The following is a 16,469-nucleotide window of genomic DNA, read 5'->3' as shown; positions in this document are numbered from 1 at the left end:
GAGCCCTCGAGGGATGGATCAAGGGGAGCAACGTAACGACCTACGAGCAGCTTTTTAACCTTGTTGTGTGGGAGCACCTCTCCAATAACTGCTTTGTCGAGCTCAGGCAGCACCTCCTCGACAGTAAAATGACTGATCCACGGCAGCTCGCCGCCGAGGCTGACCGATGGGAGAGCACCCGAGTGGGCCGGGGTGGCCCGAACGAGCAGAATAGAAACAACCAAGGCCATCACCGTCCCCGAGGAGGAGGAGGAGGAGGCCAGGGCCGGGGGAAAGACACCGTCCCGGCCGCTCCCGCAACCAGCACCCCGCCCCCGGCCAACAGGGGCAACCCCCCGATGCGCCCGGGGTTCAGAGCCAATGTCACGTGTCAACGATGCCAGCGAGTCGGTCACTACGCCAATGACCCGAACTGTCCACAGAACCAGACTCCGAGGCCCCGCCAGGTAGCGGCCGCCGCCCTCGGAGAAGAGCAAGTCGCCGAGGAACAGGAAGAGTACGAACACGAGCAACAAGAGTGGGAACCGGCCGCCATGGTCCTGGCGTGCCTGGGGGGGAGAGACATGGTCCCGCGGGCTCCCCTACCCGCCACTGGGGGGGAGAGACATGGTCCCGCGGGCTCCCCTACCCGCCAACACTAGAAAATATAGTCAGTGGGTGAGCAGTTCATCGTCCAGACTGATGCCTCCGACCATGGCATTGGGGCCGTCCTCTCCCAACTGAACACCGAGGGAGTCGACCAACCAGTGGCCTTCATCAGCAGACGTCTGTTGGCCCGAGAACAGCGCTGGAGCACCATCGAGAGGGAGGCCTTCGCAGTGGTATGGGCCCTCAAGAAGCTCCGGCCCTACCTCTTCGGTACCCACTTTCGGCTGCAAACAGATCATCGCCCCCTGCAGTGGCTGATGCAGATGCGGGGGGAGAATCCCAAGCTCCTGCGATGGTCCATCTCCCTGCATGGGATGGACTTCACAGTGGAACACCGCCCCGGCCAGGAGCACGCCAACGCGGATGGCCTGTCACGATTTTTCCGCCTCGACGAGGAGAGTCCCCAAGAAGATTGGTGACTCTCCCCGCCTTCAGCTGGGGGGGACGCATGTTGGACAGGCCACATGACGGGCTCGCTCCCTCCCCGCATGACAGAGCCGGGACATCAGCTCCCCAGGTGCCACCCACTGAAGCAACTCACACTCCGTCCCCTACGGGACTCCTACTCCCGGACATCTCTGTATCACGGGCCCGGGCCATCGTCAGCACCATTGCCCGGCCCGGCCGCCATCTTGGACACTGCACCACGAGGCCGCGTGGCCTCAGCCCGACCCCAACCCTGGGCCTGGCCAGGCCCCGACATCCCGGCACCACCATCCACCCAGGAGGTGAACGGCCCACTTGGCAGGTCAATGGGAGAAAGAAGTGTTGATGGTTCTCCCCCGCCAGGTGCCGATCGCCCCCAGCCTCCCCGGGCGCTGGCTCCACCCCCCCTGCTGGGTGTCTGGACTCCCTCATCCCGGACCTCCCGACCTCCAAGTGCGAGGGTCCGGACATCAAAGGCCGCCAGCCCTATAACTGGGGCAGCTCCAGAGCAGTAAGGCAGTTGTATCCTGGAGTCGAGAGACACCGAGAAGAACTCATCCTTGACGGACTGCTGGCGCTGCCGCAGCCCTACCTTGTGAACTGTCATCCTGCCGCTGGCGCTGCCGCGGCCCTCTGCAACCTGCATCCTCGTCGGGACCTGCTGGCGCTGCCGCGACCCGTTGTAACTACCATCTTCGTCGGGACCTGCTGGCGCTGCCGCGACCCGTTGTAACTACCATCTTCGTTGGGACCTGCTGGCGCTGCCGCGATCCGTTGGAATCACCGTCTTCGTTAGGACCGGCTGGCGCTGCCGAGATCCGTTGCATCTACCACCTTCATCGGGACCTGCTGGCGCTGCCGCGGCCCGTCCCTCAAGAAACACCGAGCTCGAGGATTGTGAGCTACTCATCATCTCATCGCAACTACCAGTTTGGTAATAAGACTGTCCCGCTACCCCCTTCCCATCCAAGAGACTAGAATCGAGGGGACCCCTGAGTCCAGACCTCCTTGTACCAATCAATCAATCAATCAGTGACACTTATAAAGCGCGCTACATACCCGTAGGGTCTCAAGGCGCTGGGGGGGGGGGGGGGGGGGGGAGGGAGCCACTACTGCTCAAACAGCCAGGTCTTCAGCTTCTTCCTGAAGGAGAGGTGGTCTTGGGTCAGGCGCAGGTCGGGAGGGAGGGAGTTCCAGGTCTTGGCGGCCAGGTAGGAGAAGGACCTTCCTCCTGTAGTCGCTCTTCGGATGCGGGGGACGGCGGCGAGGGCGTGGTTGGCTGATCGGAGGTGGCGTTTGGGAGCGTAGAAGTTGACTCGGCTGTTGAGGTAGCTCGGGCCTTGGTCGTGTAGGGCTTTGTGTGCGTGGGTGAGGAGGCGGAAGGTGATTCTTTTGTTGACGGGGAGCCAGTGAAGGTCTCTCAGATGTCCGGAGATGTGGCTGGTTCGTGGGATGTCGAGGATGAGTCTGGCTGAGGCGTTCTGGATCCGCTGGAGTCTCTTCTGGAGCTTGGCGGTGGTACCGGCGTAGAGGGCGTTGCCGTAGTCCAGTCGGCTGGTGACGAGGGCCTGGGTGACGGTCTTCCTGGTCTCGGTGGGGATCCACCAGAAGATCTTCCGTAGCATGCGTAGGATGTTGAAGCATGCCGAGGAGACGTTGTTGACTTGCCTGGTCATGGAGAGGGAGGAGTCCAGGGTGAAGCCCAGGTTTCGTGCATGGTCTGTCGGTTTGGGTGCGGTGCCCAGGGCGGGAGGCCACCAGGAGTCGTCCCAGGCGGAGGGAGAGGAGCCCAGGATGAGGACCTCCGTCTTGTCCGAGTTCAGTTTCAGGCGGCTGGTCGTCATCCACTCGGCTACCTCTTTCATCCCTTCGTGTAGGTTGGCTCTGGCGGCGGCGGGGTCGTTGGTCAGGGAGAGGATCAGCTGGGTGTCGTCGGCGTAGGAGATTATGCTGAGGTTGTGTTTGCGTACGATGGCCGCGAGGGGGCTCATGTAGACGTTGAAGAGGGTGGGGCTCAGAGATGATCCTTGGGGGACGCCGCAGATGACTTCGGTGGCCTCTGATTTGTACGGTGGTAGGCGGACTCTCTGTGTTCTTCCGTCGAGGAAGGAGATGATCCATTCCAGCGCCTTGTCCTGGATTCCGACGTTGCTGAGGCGCCGTACTAGGGTGCGGTGGCAGACCGTGTCGAATGCCGCGGAGAGGTCTAGGAGGATGAGGGCCGCTGTTTCTCCGTTGTCCATCAGGGCTCGGATGTCATCGGTGGCGGCGATGAGGGCGGTCTCGGTGCTGTGGTTGGCTCGGAAGCCGGACTGTGAGGGGTCGAGGGATCCGTTCGTCTCGAGGAAGGCGGCCATCTGCTTGTTGACGGTTTTCTCGATGACTTTGGCTGGAAACGGGAGGAGCGAGATGGGGCGGTAATTCTTGAGGTGGGTGGGGTCCGCTGTTGGTTTCTTGAGTAGAGCGCTGAGTTCGGCGTGTTTCCAGCTCTCAGGGAAGGTGGCGGTGTCGAAGGATGTGTTGATGATGTCTCGCAGGTGGGGTGCGATGATAGCGTCGGCCTTGTTGAAGACGTGGTGAGGGCAGGGGTCGGTCGGTGATCCGGAGTGGATGGAGTTCATCGTGCGGATGGTGTCTTCGGTGCTGATCGGGGTCCAGGCGTGGAGGGTGGTGGTGGGGGGTGGTTGTTCGGTCATGGTGTGCGTTGGTTGGTTGTTGAAGCTGTTGTGTATGTCCGCGATCTTGTTGTGGAAGTATGAAGCGAGGGAGTTGCAGAGGTCTTGCGATGGGGTGATGTCGTTGTTTCCTGCGCTGGGGTTGGAAAGCTCTTTCACGATGTTGAAGAGTTCCTTGCAGTTGTGTGCGTTGTTGTCCAACCGGTCCTTGAATGCTGTTTTCTTGGCGGCGCGGATCAGCTGGTGGTGTTTCCGGGTGGCAAGTTTGAAGGAGGTCCTGTTGTCCGGTGTTGGTTCCCTTCTCCAGACTTTCTCGAGGGCTCGGCAGTTCTTCTTGGAGCTCTTGAGTTCGTCGGTGAACCATGGGGCTTTCTTGCTGCTGGGTCTGCTGGGCGGGGTCTTCAGTGGGGCGAGTTCGTCCGCGCAGTTGCTGATCCACTTCGTGAGGTTGTCGGCGGCCTGGCTGGGGTTCGCTGAGCTGGCAGGAGGGTGCTGGCTCAGGGAGGTGGCGAGCTGGTCTGCTGTGATCTTGTTCCAGCTTCTGCGGGCGGCCTGTTGCTGGTGGTGGTGGGTCGTTGTTTTCTTGAAGGTGTAGTGGACGCAGCTGTGGTCCGTCCATTGAAGCTCTGTGGCGTGGCTGAAGTCGATGTCCTTGCTGGATGAGAAGACAGCGTCGATTCTACCGTACTTCAAGATTGCTTATAAAGAACGTTAAATCTTATCTTTGTGTGGTGCCTATCTGTGGGGGGGAAGTTACTTGTCTGTACGATCGCTGGAGACGGCTCTCCCCGGAGACCTCTCCCCTTGTCCTCGGCCGACCCTCCAGGTCCCGTCTAACACCCGCCATTGGACAGATATGCATAGACTGTGGTAAAGCTAATCATTTCGTGACGACTTGCAACGCGAAGATAAAAGTAAGTGTGTTGCAGCGTGAAGACAAAATGGCTGACCAAACACTACATCAGTGACATTCGACGTACTCCCGGTCACACCAATTGAGGCAAATCGACGCAAAATGAAGTTGATAATCGTGTCTAAATCATCAAGAAAGAATTCCTCCGTGTCTGTTTAAAATGAAAGGGACCATGACAATTGTCCAATATTGATGTTTACTTCAAAAAGGCATGCACATATGGTAGTCGAATGTGAGAAAAAATCCAAAATGAAGACAATTCAACATGAAGACAGCTGTGCGTCGATAAATATTATGCCGCTGGAGATTTATCGCGAATTATCTCCGGTACCACAACTTATGAATTCAAAGACTAAAGTATACTCATGGGCTGCCTCAACGCCCTTCAAAAGTCAAATAAAAAATTTGTAGCCACGATGAAACTTAAGAAAACTGTGGTGAATGCGCCTATTCATGTACTTCAAGGAACAGCTTCAAATGTTTGTTTGCTCAGTTTCCACAGTGCTGCTGATATGGGACTGATATCAGTGAACTACACTATGAATGCTCATCATGAAATTGTTAGTCAATTTCCTTCATTATTTCATGGGTCGGGAAAACTCAAACAATGAAAGTAAGGTTACACATAAATGAGAATTTTCATCAAAAACATAGACGAGTTGCGTTTCACTTACAAGAAGCTGTTGAAAAGGAACTTCATTTTTTACTTATACATGGCATCATTGAATGCTCCATTGATACAACACCATGGCTTTCTCCCATTGTAACAGTGCCTAAAAGAGACAGGGAAGGAGCTGTACGCATAAGTGTTGACATGCGTCAGGCCCACAAGACAACTGAGCAAGAGAAACCTCACAGTCCGCACATTGCTGATATAATCACTAAATTGAATGGTGCAGAGTTCTTCTCACGACTGAACCTAAATAAAGGATCTTACCAATTGGCACTTGAAGAAAAATCCAGATACGTTGCAACCTTTTCTACGCATATTGGTTTGTTTTGCTACAAGCGATTGAGTTTTGGTATATCCTCTGCTGCAGAACTTTTCCAAGTCGTCGTTTAACTTATCATATAGCATGTAGTAAATGCATTTAACTATAGTGATATATTGTTTTTTTGGAGCTGCTCAGAAAGAGCATTACAAAACTCTCATGCAAGTATGTCGTTTGCTGAATGATGCAGCCTTAACTCTGAATTCCACAAGAAAAGCTTGAAATTCTTCAGCCATGTCTTTTGTGATGGGGGTATGAAACCTGATCCAGCTAGAGTGCAAGCATTGTCTACTGCAAATCCCCCAAAAGGCATTTCTATTGATTGATTGATTGATTGATTTGTAAATTTGTAGAGCGCAATGAATACCCGGAGGCTTCTTGGCGCTGTGGACTCAGAGAGTGTAGCACTAATGACCACTGAGAGCTAAATGTCAGTTTGGAAGAGCCAGGTTTTTACTTTTTTTCTGAATACTAAAAGGTCTAAGCTTTCTTTGATAGTTGGTGGGAGAAGGTTCCATAGCCTAGCAGCCCCCAACAGAAAACTCCTTCCTCCCCATCGATTCTATCTGAACCTAGGCACCTGCAAAATTCTGCGTTGTGTGGATCTGAGACTCCTAGAGGGGATGTAGAGTTTAATGCGTGATGTGAGATAAGCAGGACCCCTTCCATGCAATGCCTTAAATGTAATGCAAAGAGTCTTGAATGCAATCCTCTTCTTAACCGGAAGCCAGTGAAGTGCTCCTAGATGATGTGCCACTGGCTCATGCTTTGGGATGTTCAATTACATTATGGCCGCTGCGTTCTGCAGGCGTTGCATTTTTTCAGAAATTGGATTTGAATGCCAACATATAATGCATTTCCGTAATCCAGTCTAGAGAATGCAAGTGTAGTTACGAGTGTTTTTACTGCCTTCGGCAGCACGAAAGGTCGCACCTTCCGTATTAATTTCAGAATCGACCAGAAGCTGGATGTAAGACAATTGGTTTGACTAGCAAAGGTAAGCCTACCATCGAACATAATCCCAAGGTTTTTTGTCTTAGCGACCGAAGTAGGGTATTCCCCTAAAGCAGAGGGTCACCACCTCCGAGACCAGGACAACGGATTGCCGCCCAGAAGGAGCACCTCGGTCTTGCTGCCGTTCAGCTTAAGGCAGTTTGATTGCATCCATGCATTGACCTGGGTCATGCAGCTGTTAAACCGATCGGCTACCTCCTCTTCATTATTGTGGATGGACACCGCAATCTGCGTGTCGTCGGCTTAAGAGATAACTGAGAATCCAAACTGCCTGATCAGGGTGGCCAGCGGGGCGACATACAAATTGAACAAAGTTGGGCTCAACGACGAGCCCTGTGGCACGCCGCACTGAAGATTAAAGGTTTGTGAGCTTGCTTCACCCAGCTCCACTCGAAAAGATCTTTCAGTGAGGTAGGATGTGAGTAGGGCCAGGGGGGACGCCTGGACGCCCATCGCCGCTAGTCTATTGACAAGGATTTGGTGATTAATGGTGTCGAAGGCCGCCGATAGATCTAATAATATCAAGGCGGCCTTCCCGCCCATGTCCAGAGTCTTCCTTAACTCTTCACTGGAAGATATGAGGGCCATTTCCGTTCCATGTCCCTCTCTAAACCCAAATTGGGAATGGTCGTGGTCTGAGACAAAGGTGGTGAGCTGGGTGTTGAGTTGCTCCTCCAAAACCTTAGCGCAGAATGGGATTCTGGAAATGGGCCGGTAATTATTGGGCTCAGCAGGATCTAGGTGTTTTTTTTTTCAATAAGGGAAGAACCAATGCCAACTTCCAGGGGTCAGGGAATTTTCCCTCCTGTATTATTCCTGCAAATAGGTCACTCAATTGTTTACCCAGGGTCTCTGGGAAGAGATGGAAGACCCTTGGAGGGCAGGGATCAGAAGGGGCCCCTGATTTAATACCCATTATAGTTTTAGTGATTTGCTCCAGCAATGGGGGGGCGGAGGGGGGAAGGAGAAGCCTGGAGATTGCATCGTAGGAGTATTCCTTTGAGGTATAGGTTCAGCAGGGAGCTGGGTGAATGTTTTGTACAATGAATCCACCTTATGAACAAAGGCCTGGCCCAAAACTTTACACAGTTCTATATTATTATCTGCCCTCTCCTTAGTGGGGAGTTTAGTGAGTGTTTTTAAGGTATCAAAAAGTGTTTTACTTGAGTTTTTAGCAGACAATATTTTCTTAGTGAAGTAGTTACTTTTTTCTTCCACAATTAGTCTTCTATAAACAGCTAAAGTCTGGGCATACTTCGTTTTTGCCTCCTTGTCATAGTTACGTCTCCACTGTTTTTCCCTCCTTCTGCACAGTTGTTTCTGTAGCCTCAATTTGTCCGAGAACCAAGGTTCAGAGGGCTTATTCCTTCTAGTGGTAGAAGTTTTTAAGGGGGCTACTATATTAGCAACCTCCGTGATCCACAACGTAATATGTTGTACTGCCAGACTGATTTCTGCCTTCCCACTTGGTATATTCTGGTTTAAAGCAGTTTGCAGGAGGTCGGGGTCAGTCTTGGACCAATCCCGATATGTAAATGAATTCAAAGGCTTGCTCCCTGTCTTGTTATGGACTAGGGCTCTTATTGTAAATATCACGGCCTTATGATCAGACCATTGTACCGGCAGGATCTCCTGTACATATATCATATGGTTGGATGTAAATAAACCAATTCACAATATATCCTGAGCTAGAACATAAGTAATAAATACAGTCATATACAAAATTCCAGAAATTCTTTGTTTCTTCTTTTATTCACAATGTGTAATCTTCCAAGACACAGTCTAGCCGCCAACACGTGTTTCGTCTATTGTGGTTCTTGCCACAGACATCTTCAAGGCTATAGCTAAGTTACAGTTGTACTAACTTCTTAAGGAATTTGACCAATAAGCGGAGTTGTGTTTCTTCCGGAAATCAAATCATATTCCAGTCAGATTCCAATATTCAAAAACTGTAATTGTTCACTCATCTCCAATATCATGGAATTTACGCAAAATAACCTTTTCTCGTGCATTCGCTGTTGGTCCGTACTCGGCCAAAGGTAATTTTGCGTAAATTCCATGATATTGGAGATGAGTGAACAATTACAGTTTTTGAATATTGGAATCTAACTGGAATATGATTTGATTTCCGGAAGAAACACAACTCCGCTTATTGGTCAAATTCCTTAAGAAGTTAGTACAACTGTAACTTAGCTATAGCCCTGAAGAAGTCTGTGGCAAGAACCACAATAGAGGAAACACGTGTTGGCTGCTAGACTGTGTCTTGGAAGATTACACATTGTGAATAAAAGAAGAAACAAAGAATTTCTGGGATTTTGTATATGACTGTATTTATTACTTATGTTCTAGCTCAGGATATATTGTGAATTTGTTGTATAAACGGTATTGATTTATAAATTCACGTTTTTTTGGTGGATGGTGGATGGCCATCTCCTTATCCTTAGAGCTTCCTTGACTGTATACATAGGGACTTCCTCTTCACTACTTAGCGCAATCTATCACCCAACCATTCAACCCCTTTTCTTTTTCGATGTACATAAACCGTCCAGAGTATGTCCTGCATTATGTGTGCTTTCTTTCACCAGTTGTTCCAGCCCTAGGCAGGACAAGGTATCTATAAGATCAATGTTTTTTGGATCCAAGGTGAGCTCTAGATGGTGATTGAAGTCACCCAGGATAGTATAGTTAGCATAGTTAAAGCTGGTTTCCAGAAAAGGGTTAAGTTTGTCTACCAGCGGGGCTTGAGCGTTTGGTGGGCGATAGATCAAAAGGCCGTTCCATGCTTGAATAGGGATAAGTTGTATCTGAAACGATAAAAACTCACAATCGGTGAGGTGCCCAAAGAAGATGTTGTTATAGGTATTTCCTCCTTTGAGATAATGGCCAGCCCGCCCCCTCTTCTATCAGCTCTGTCTGCTCTATTGATCTGAAAGCCTGCAGGAAGAGCTAGAAGCAGATACGGGTCAGAGGAGTGATTAGCCCTGTTTTCTGTAATAAATACTAAGTCTAGATTATGACTCTTGATCATTTCAGCCATCTCTATATTATGCTTAATCAGTGAGCGGGAGTTCAGTAGCATAGCTTTTAGTTCCCTAGCATTGGGGAGCATTGGGGCAACTGGGGACCTAGCTTGTTTGATGGTCATAAAGTCCAACTTCAGTTTGCAGTGAACGCATACCTGTGGCTCCATTACGGGATTAAGCGAATGGTGGTAGGAAAACGCCAGCCCAGGGTCAAGTCGTAACAGGTCCTCTCTCGAATAACTTACAGGGGTCTGAATGAGCGGGCCAGGGTTTATGGCCCTCAGCCCGGGCCAGGCGTAGACGGCCGCAGACGGGCTTGCCTTTGACGCGCCGTCGGCGTGCCCGCTGCGCGCATCCGCCACTGATACAGTCATTTCTTGGAATGGTCAATTACTGTTCTAGTTACGTGCAAGACTTTGTTATGGTCATTGCACCAGAACTAACCAAAAAGTATGTGTCTTTTCATTGGTCACGTGAGTGTGAGAAGAGCGTCCAAAAAAACAAACAAGCCATTGAGAGCGCTATTGAAATGCCCGACTTTGATCCCAAACTCCATACAGAGGTTGTAGTTGATGCTAGCCCTGTAGGGTTTGGCACAATCCTTGAACAGCACAAGGGACCGCCAAATGCCTGGAGACATATCGTGGTACATGCCACTAAGAGCCAGTCACAAACTGAACGTGCTTACTCGCACCCTGAGAAAGAAAGTGTGGCACTGGTTTGGGCTTGTGAATAATTTCCATGTGTTTGTGTATGGAAAGCCCTTCACATTAGTGGCTGATCCCCTAGCATTGTTGATGGTATTTGGCAATCCCACAGCAAAAATGCCTCCTCGAATTGAGCGTTGGGGTTTGAGGTCACAAGAATTACAACTAAACGATTCTTCATCATCCAGGGAAAGATTAGAAACTGGCTGATTAGGCCCTGGTACCCCATCTAAGACAGTGGAGGATTACATCCAATTTATTGTGAAATAGAGTACACCAACTGCCATGTCTTTAGAGCAAATTGCCACTGCCACGAGCTAAGGTAGTGGCATGTCAAGATTAAAAGTTGTGGTACCAGTATTCTAGACCTCTCACTAATGACAGCGAGTATATGAAGTTCAGAAATGTAAGAAATGAACTTTCAGTAACGCAGGAAGGCCTCATTCTGCAAGGTACACAGATTGTTATTCACCAAAGTCTCTGACAACAAGTAGTCGAATCTGCCCAAGAAGGAGATCGAGGAACAGTTGCCTCCAAGAGAGCTCTCCGTGATCAAGTCTGGTTTCTGTATCTTGACAAAAGGGTCAAAAAAGAATTGAAGACTTGTCACATATGCAACTGTCTTTCATCTCAAGTTAGTCAGCAACCTTTGATTATGTCAGAATTGCCACATCATGCTTGGGAGAGAATTGCTATTGATTTTTTATGGCCCTCTTGATAATGGACATTATCTTCTAGTTATTGTTGATCAGTACTCCCATTTTCCATTGGTAGTAGACCTTTCATCCACTACACATGAGCAGGGATATTCAAAAACTAGATAACATCTTTGCGTCATGACTGGTACCTGCAATCTTAAAATCTGGCAACGACCCACCTTTTAATAGTCGAGAATTCAAAAACGTTCTAAATCACCTCAATACAAAGAATCAAAAAAAGCACTCCCCTTTGACCCCAGCCCAATGGTCTGGTAGAACGCCTCATGAGTGCTCTAAAGAAAGCTGTTCAGCATTCTACATTGGGGAAGCTCGACCTCAAAGGTATTTTGAACACTATTCTTTGAGGTTACTGTTTGACCCCCTCACTCAACCACAGACGAAACCCCTGCAACTATCATGTTTGGAAGAGTCATGACAACCAAGCTTTCCCAATGGAAGGGGCTGGGTGTGACAGGGGATACATCTGCATTCATCTGCATGCTGATAGTCTTCTTGGGCTGGGGGAGAGGTGATTCACACTTACATTTGAATAGGTTGTGTCCTGCCCTCACTCAAAGGGCTGATTTACGCCCCACTGATCGTCTGGAGCCAGGAATGGGCTGCAAGGGACTGTTGCACACTTCTGAGGGTTCATTTGAAGTCACCCGTTCATCAAAGACATTTTCGAGTGTATAAGAACTGGAGCTCTGATCCAATGTTTTTAGACGCTGCTTGGGACTTGTAGCCAGACACTGTTGGCTCTACAAACTGCTCATTGCCATGAGGACTGCTGTGCTGCCAGGAGCAACCACCATTTCGACTAACTGCCTTGTTGTGTTGACCTGCTGCTGCTGGGCTGCAGGAGGGACTGCCAATTTGCAACCTAACTGTATGTGCTGTCTGCTGCCTGCCACCTCCCTTTGTGCCTGGAAGTGCTCTCTACGGGGTTGTTTGCTTGCCTCCTGTCCTCTCTTGATCTCAGGGCCATCAAAGACCTTGTTGCCTCTTTTCTCCAAGACTTCTGTTGGGTGAGCCCATTTTACAAGGGCTAGCATGTCGCCAGTGCTCCCTTCTGCAACAAGGTAGAACTTTGTGCATTACAGGACAGTGCACCATGGGCCTGCAGTGCAGCACTCTGACAATCATGGGCCTGCAGTGCAGCACTCTGACCAGGGAAGTGCCTTTGTGCATTCTAGGGAAGTGCTCCATGTTTTACAAACCAGCATGTGGTGAGCGTTTTTTCTCTAGCGTGAACAGCGTTGTTTCGCCTGGAGGCATTACCAGAGAAACAAACACGTCCTTGAGCCAGCTTGCTCACTGCAGCTGAATTGTATTGTGAACCTCCCCCCCCCGAAGTCTGGCAAGATATCACCACCGTCAGATGCCACCAAGAACAAACTAGTGTGGCCCCTCTGGCGGTGAGACTCGAGGAACAGCCCCCTGAAGACTTGCTCTGAGGTGATACAGTGCTGCGTCCAAGGCTGCAGGGCTACAGGAGCTGCACACAGCCTTCAAGGCTGGCCTTTCGATTACACGTTGTTCCGTAACATGTGGCGGGCCAGCATTCTGAGGCTCATTCCAGCCAGCCTCGTCCTCTGGTTTTAACGCGTATACTGCACGAAGCTCTCAACATCGGGTCCCACTCCCGAGATATGACAATATTGTTAGAAAGTTACAGATGCCCTGAGGACAGTGACCCTGCACCCACAAAGGTACTGTGAGGCGGGTTGAGTCGAGCAGAGTGGTAAATCCGCCCTACTCTCCTTCACGGGTGGCTTGGTTTCCCTTGGGCAAAGAGACCCGATTCAAGTGTCTCCAGTGGGCTCCAAATCGCAAGAGCGCGAGGGGCATTTCTTGTTCAGCATTGTCTCTGCTCTGGAGATGACCGCAAGAATGGCGCAGGGCCGTCCATAAAGGAGTACTGCTGGAAGACTCAATCTCAATTACTGTTTGGCGTTTAGTAGGTGCTCCTGTGCCGTACGTTTGGTTTCTAAATGCAATCACTTCAACCACGTTCACTACAGTTACCATATGAAGTGTAATAGGAGCGCAGGTGCGCTGTTACCTATGTTTTCATAGTAATTTATGTGTTTTTCTCTGTCAAACCTGCATTTTTTGCACTAACGGTGTGATTTAAGTCATTTTGGTCTTGTTTAATGTACAATATAGAATCTAGTTTTACTTAATCCTGCGTGGATTCCCTTTTGTGGTTTACTCACTGTGTTGCTACACTAGTGTGTTGCACAAATGCTCTGCACATTGCCTCTTTAAACTATCCTGACTGCTCTGTGCCTAGCTACCAGAGGGTGAGCGCAGGTTATCTCAGGTGTGTATCTGGCTTACCCTGACTGGAGTGGTGGATTCTGCCTGGCGTAGGTGCCTACCCTAGCCAACCAGAAACCCCATGTCCAATAGTGGTTCTTGCGAATCACTTGATTTCCCAGCATGCTCCTGCTGCAGGACTAGGTCAACGCACTTTATTTAGGAGGACTAGCCACCATTTGTGTCTCAAAGGGAAGTATGACTCTTTTTCCTAGAACATACATTTTTTTCCCTGAATTGTAACTGTTCACTTCTCCATATTATAACAATGCAGCTTTTTCAATAAATATTTTCTTCATGTAATTTTCAATGTTTTTTCTATTTTGCAGCACAACAATCACATCTAGAAAGTATGAATGGGAAAGAAAGCCATAAAGGTTCCGGAGGCAAGATGAATTTTACTCAAAATATCTACTTAAAAAAATGGTGCAGAATGCACATGAGGGAGAGACCCTTTGCTTGTAATGTGTGTGACAAAGGATTTATCAATGAGTCACTTCTTGTGAGGCACAAAAAAGAACACACCAGCCTCAGGCCATATCCCTGCGAAACGTGTAAAAAGTGTTTCACTCAAAAGGCAACTTTTTTACAGCATCAAAGAACACACATAGGAGAGAGGCCTTATCACTGCACAGTGTGTTCCAAGCGCTTTGCTCATAAGAAAGGCCTTGTACGGCATCAAAGCGTACACACAGGAGAGAGGCCTCATCAAAGCGTACACACAGGAGAGAGGCCTCATCAAAGCGTACACACAGGAGAGAGGCCTCATCAAAGCGAACACACAGGAGAGAGGCCTCATCAAAGCGTACACACAGGAGAGAGGCCTCATCAAAGCGTACACACAGGAGAGAGGCCTCATCAAAGCGTACACACTGGAGAGAGGCCTCATCAAAGCGTACACACAGGAGAGAGGCCTTATCAAGGAACACACACTGGAGAGCGGCCGTATCACTGCACAGTGTGTTCCAAATGCTTTGCTCATAAGAAAAACCTTGTACAGCATCAACGCATACACACAGTAGAAAAGCCTTTTCGCTGCACCTTGTGTGAGAAGAGCTTCAGTGAAAAGGCAACTCTACTAAAGCACGAACGAATACACACTGGAGAGAGACCTCATCACTGCACTGTGTGTTCAAAGCGCTTTTCTCAAAAGGGAGACCTCGTACGGCATCAAAGTGTACACACAGGAGAGAGACTTCATCATTGCACTGTGTGTGAGAAGCGCTTTTCTCGTAAGTCGAACCTTGTACTACATCAAAGAACACACACCGGAGAGAGACCTCATCGCTGCACTGTGTGTTCCAAAACCTTTTCTGAGAAGGCAACCCTTGTACTGCATCAAAGAACACACACAGGAGAGAAGCCTTATCACTGCACTGAGTGTTCCAAGCGCTTTGCTTATAAGGGATCCCTTGTACATCATCAAAAAACACACACAGGAGAAAAGCCTTTTCGCTGCACTGTGTGCGAGAAGAGCTTCAATCAAAAGGCAAATCTACGAACGCACCAACTAATACACACCGAAGAGAGACCTTATCATTGCACTGTTTGTTCAAAGCGCTTTTCCCAGAACAGAGGCCTTGTACGGCATCAAAGCGTACACACATGAGAGAAGCCTTTTTACTGCACTGTGTGCGAGAGGAGCTTAAATCAAGTCAAGTCTCGTAACACCAAACACACAGGAGAGAAACTTTATCACTGCAAAGTGTCTTCCAAGCGCTTTTCTCAGAAAGTAAGGCGATGTATGGCATCAAAGTGCACACACGGGAAAGAGGCCTTATCACTGCACTGTGTGTGGGAAGAGCTTTACTGGTAAGGCACATCTTCTACGGCTCCGAAGGTTACACTCCAGTGAGAGGCCTCATCGCTGCACTGGGTGAGAGAAGAGCTTTACTCGAAAGGCACATATGCAACGGCACCAAATAATACACACTAAACTGAACCCTATCACTGCACAGTTTATGCCAGAAACTTCATTCAAAACGAACGTTTCTACAACACCAGTTAATACAAACAAGATAAATCCATTTTCACTGTAACAATCTTATGTCCTGCTTACCCCAAAGTAAGTTTTACTGGAATATTGTAACTTAGCGAGGGCTTATAGTAAAAAATGCCTAATGGCCAGTGTTCCCTGTAGGGAGCGTGTATTTGTTGTAATAACCCTGAGTGCGCAAACTCCGTTGCGAAGCGCATACACTTCCTCACTGAGGCACCATTTGCAGCTTTTGCTTTTAAAAAGTGAGCAGCGTGGAAAAAAAGATCTCTTGTGTGAAGGAGCACAGAGAGCAGATCTTGGGCCTAGCAAAATATCACAGCGGAAGAGGGGAGAACGTTGCAGCGTGCCTCTTAAATGGCAGGTATCGGGTTGTCGAGGTTCACAAGTTGTGCAGCATCTTTCTTCTTCGCATGCCGTTTGCTACACTAGTTTCGGAGAGAGGCTGCAGGGCTTTACAGGCAGCTGTGGCTCTCCGGGCGTGATCCGTCCCTTTCAGATTAATTTATTTTAAAAGGCCATGCATTAATTAGCATTGTTTGGTATTTAAGGGCATGATGTGCGGCATACTGATGTTTAAGTCCCAGCTAAAAGTGTTCAAAGGCAAGCACTCGGTGCATAATGGTATGCCTGTGCTAAACGTATTTAGAGAAGTAATTTCTGACCCTGCCGCAAGCATGCTTAGTCATATGTGCCCCCAGTGAGGCAGCATCATTCAGATGAGTCATTTTCCCGGCTCCGTAATTGCAGCTCTGGTCACCTGTGAAGCGTGATTGCTAGCAGCCATACAAGAATGTAAGGAGATGTGATTGGTAACCAATCACATCCTCGTGTTAGTTCTTTATAAATGTCCAGAGCGTTTCTCACTGCTAGTTGATTCTATTGTACCATCCGAATATAGGATTAATTTACCGCCTCTCTCACGCCATTACATGAGGGCACAGCCGCAACGCTCTCACGCCATCTTACAAATCACACACTAAACTACTACTTACACGTCACAGCAACTTTGAGCTCACAGCTAGGGCTCTCAGCACAGACCCCTATTCACAGAT

General features: G+C 49.3%; 1 protein-coding gene across 1 annotated transcript in view; it reads left to right on the top strand.

The window, feature by feature from the left end:
• The window catches only part of LOC147736776 (uncharacterized), a 141,746-nt gene extending 126,081 nt beyond the window's left edge, over nucleotides 1–15,665 (top strand). The window contains exons 3-4 of the mRNA XM_086953498.1: nucleotides 13,748–14,101; nucleotides 14,342–15,665. Coding sequence (XP_086809624.1) covers nucleotides 13,748–14,101; nucleotides 14,342–15,027 — 1,040 coding nt within the window. The 3' untranslated portion in view covers nucleotides 15,028–15,665. The remainder of the gene's footprint in view (nucleotides 1–13,747; nucleotides 14,102–14,341) is intronic.
• Nucleotides 15,666–16,469: the final 804 nt, after the last annotated feature.

This window comes from Lissotriton vulgaris, chromosome 1_2 (assembly GCF_964263255.1).
Source record: "Lissotriton vulgaris chromosome 1_2, aLisVul1.2, whole genome shotgun sequence".
Taxonomy (NCBI): Eukaryota; Metazoa; Chordata; class Amphibia; order Caudata; family Salamandridae; genus Lissotriton; species Lissotriton vulgaris.
The sequence above is the reverse complement of the archived record's forward strand: the minus strand, read 5'-3'. Positions and strand labels throughout refer to the sequence as shown.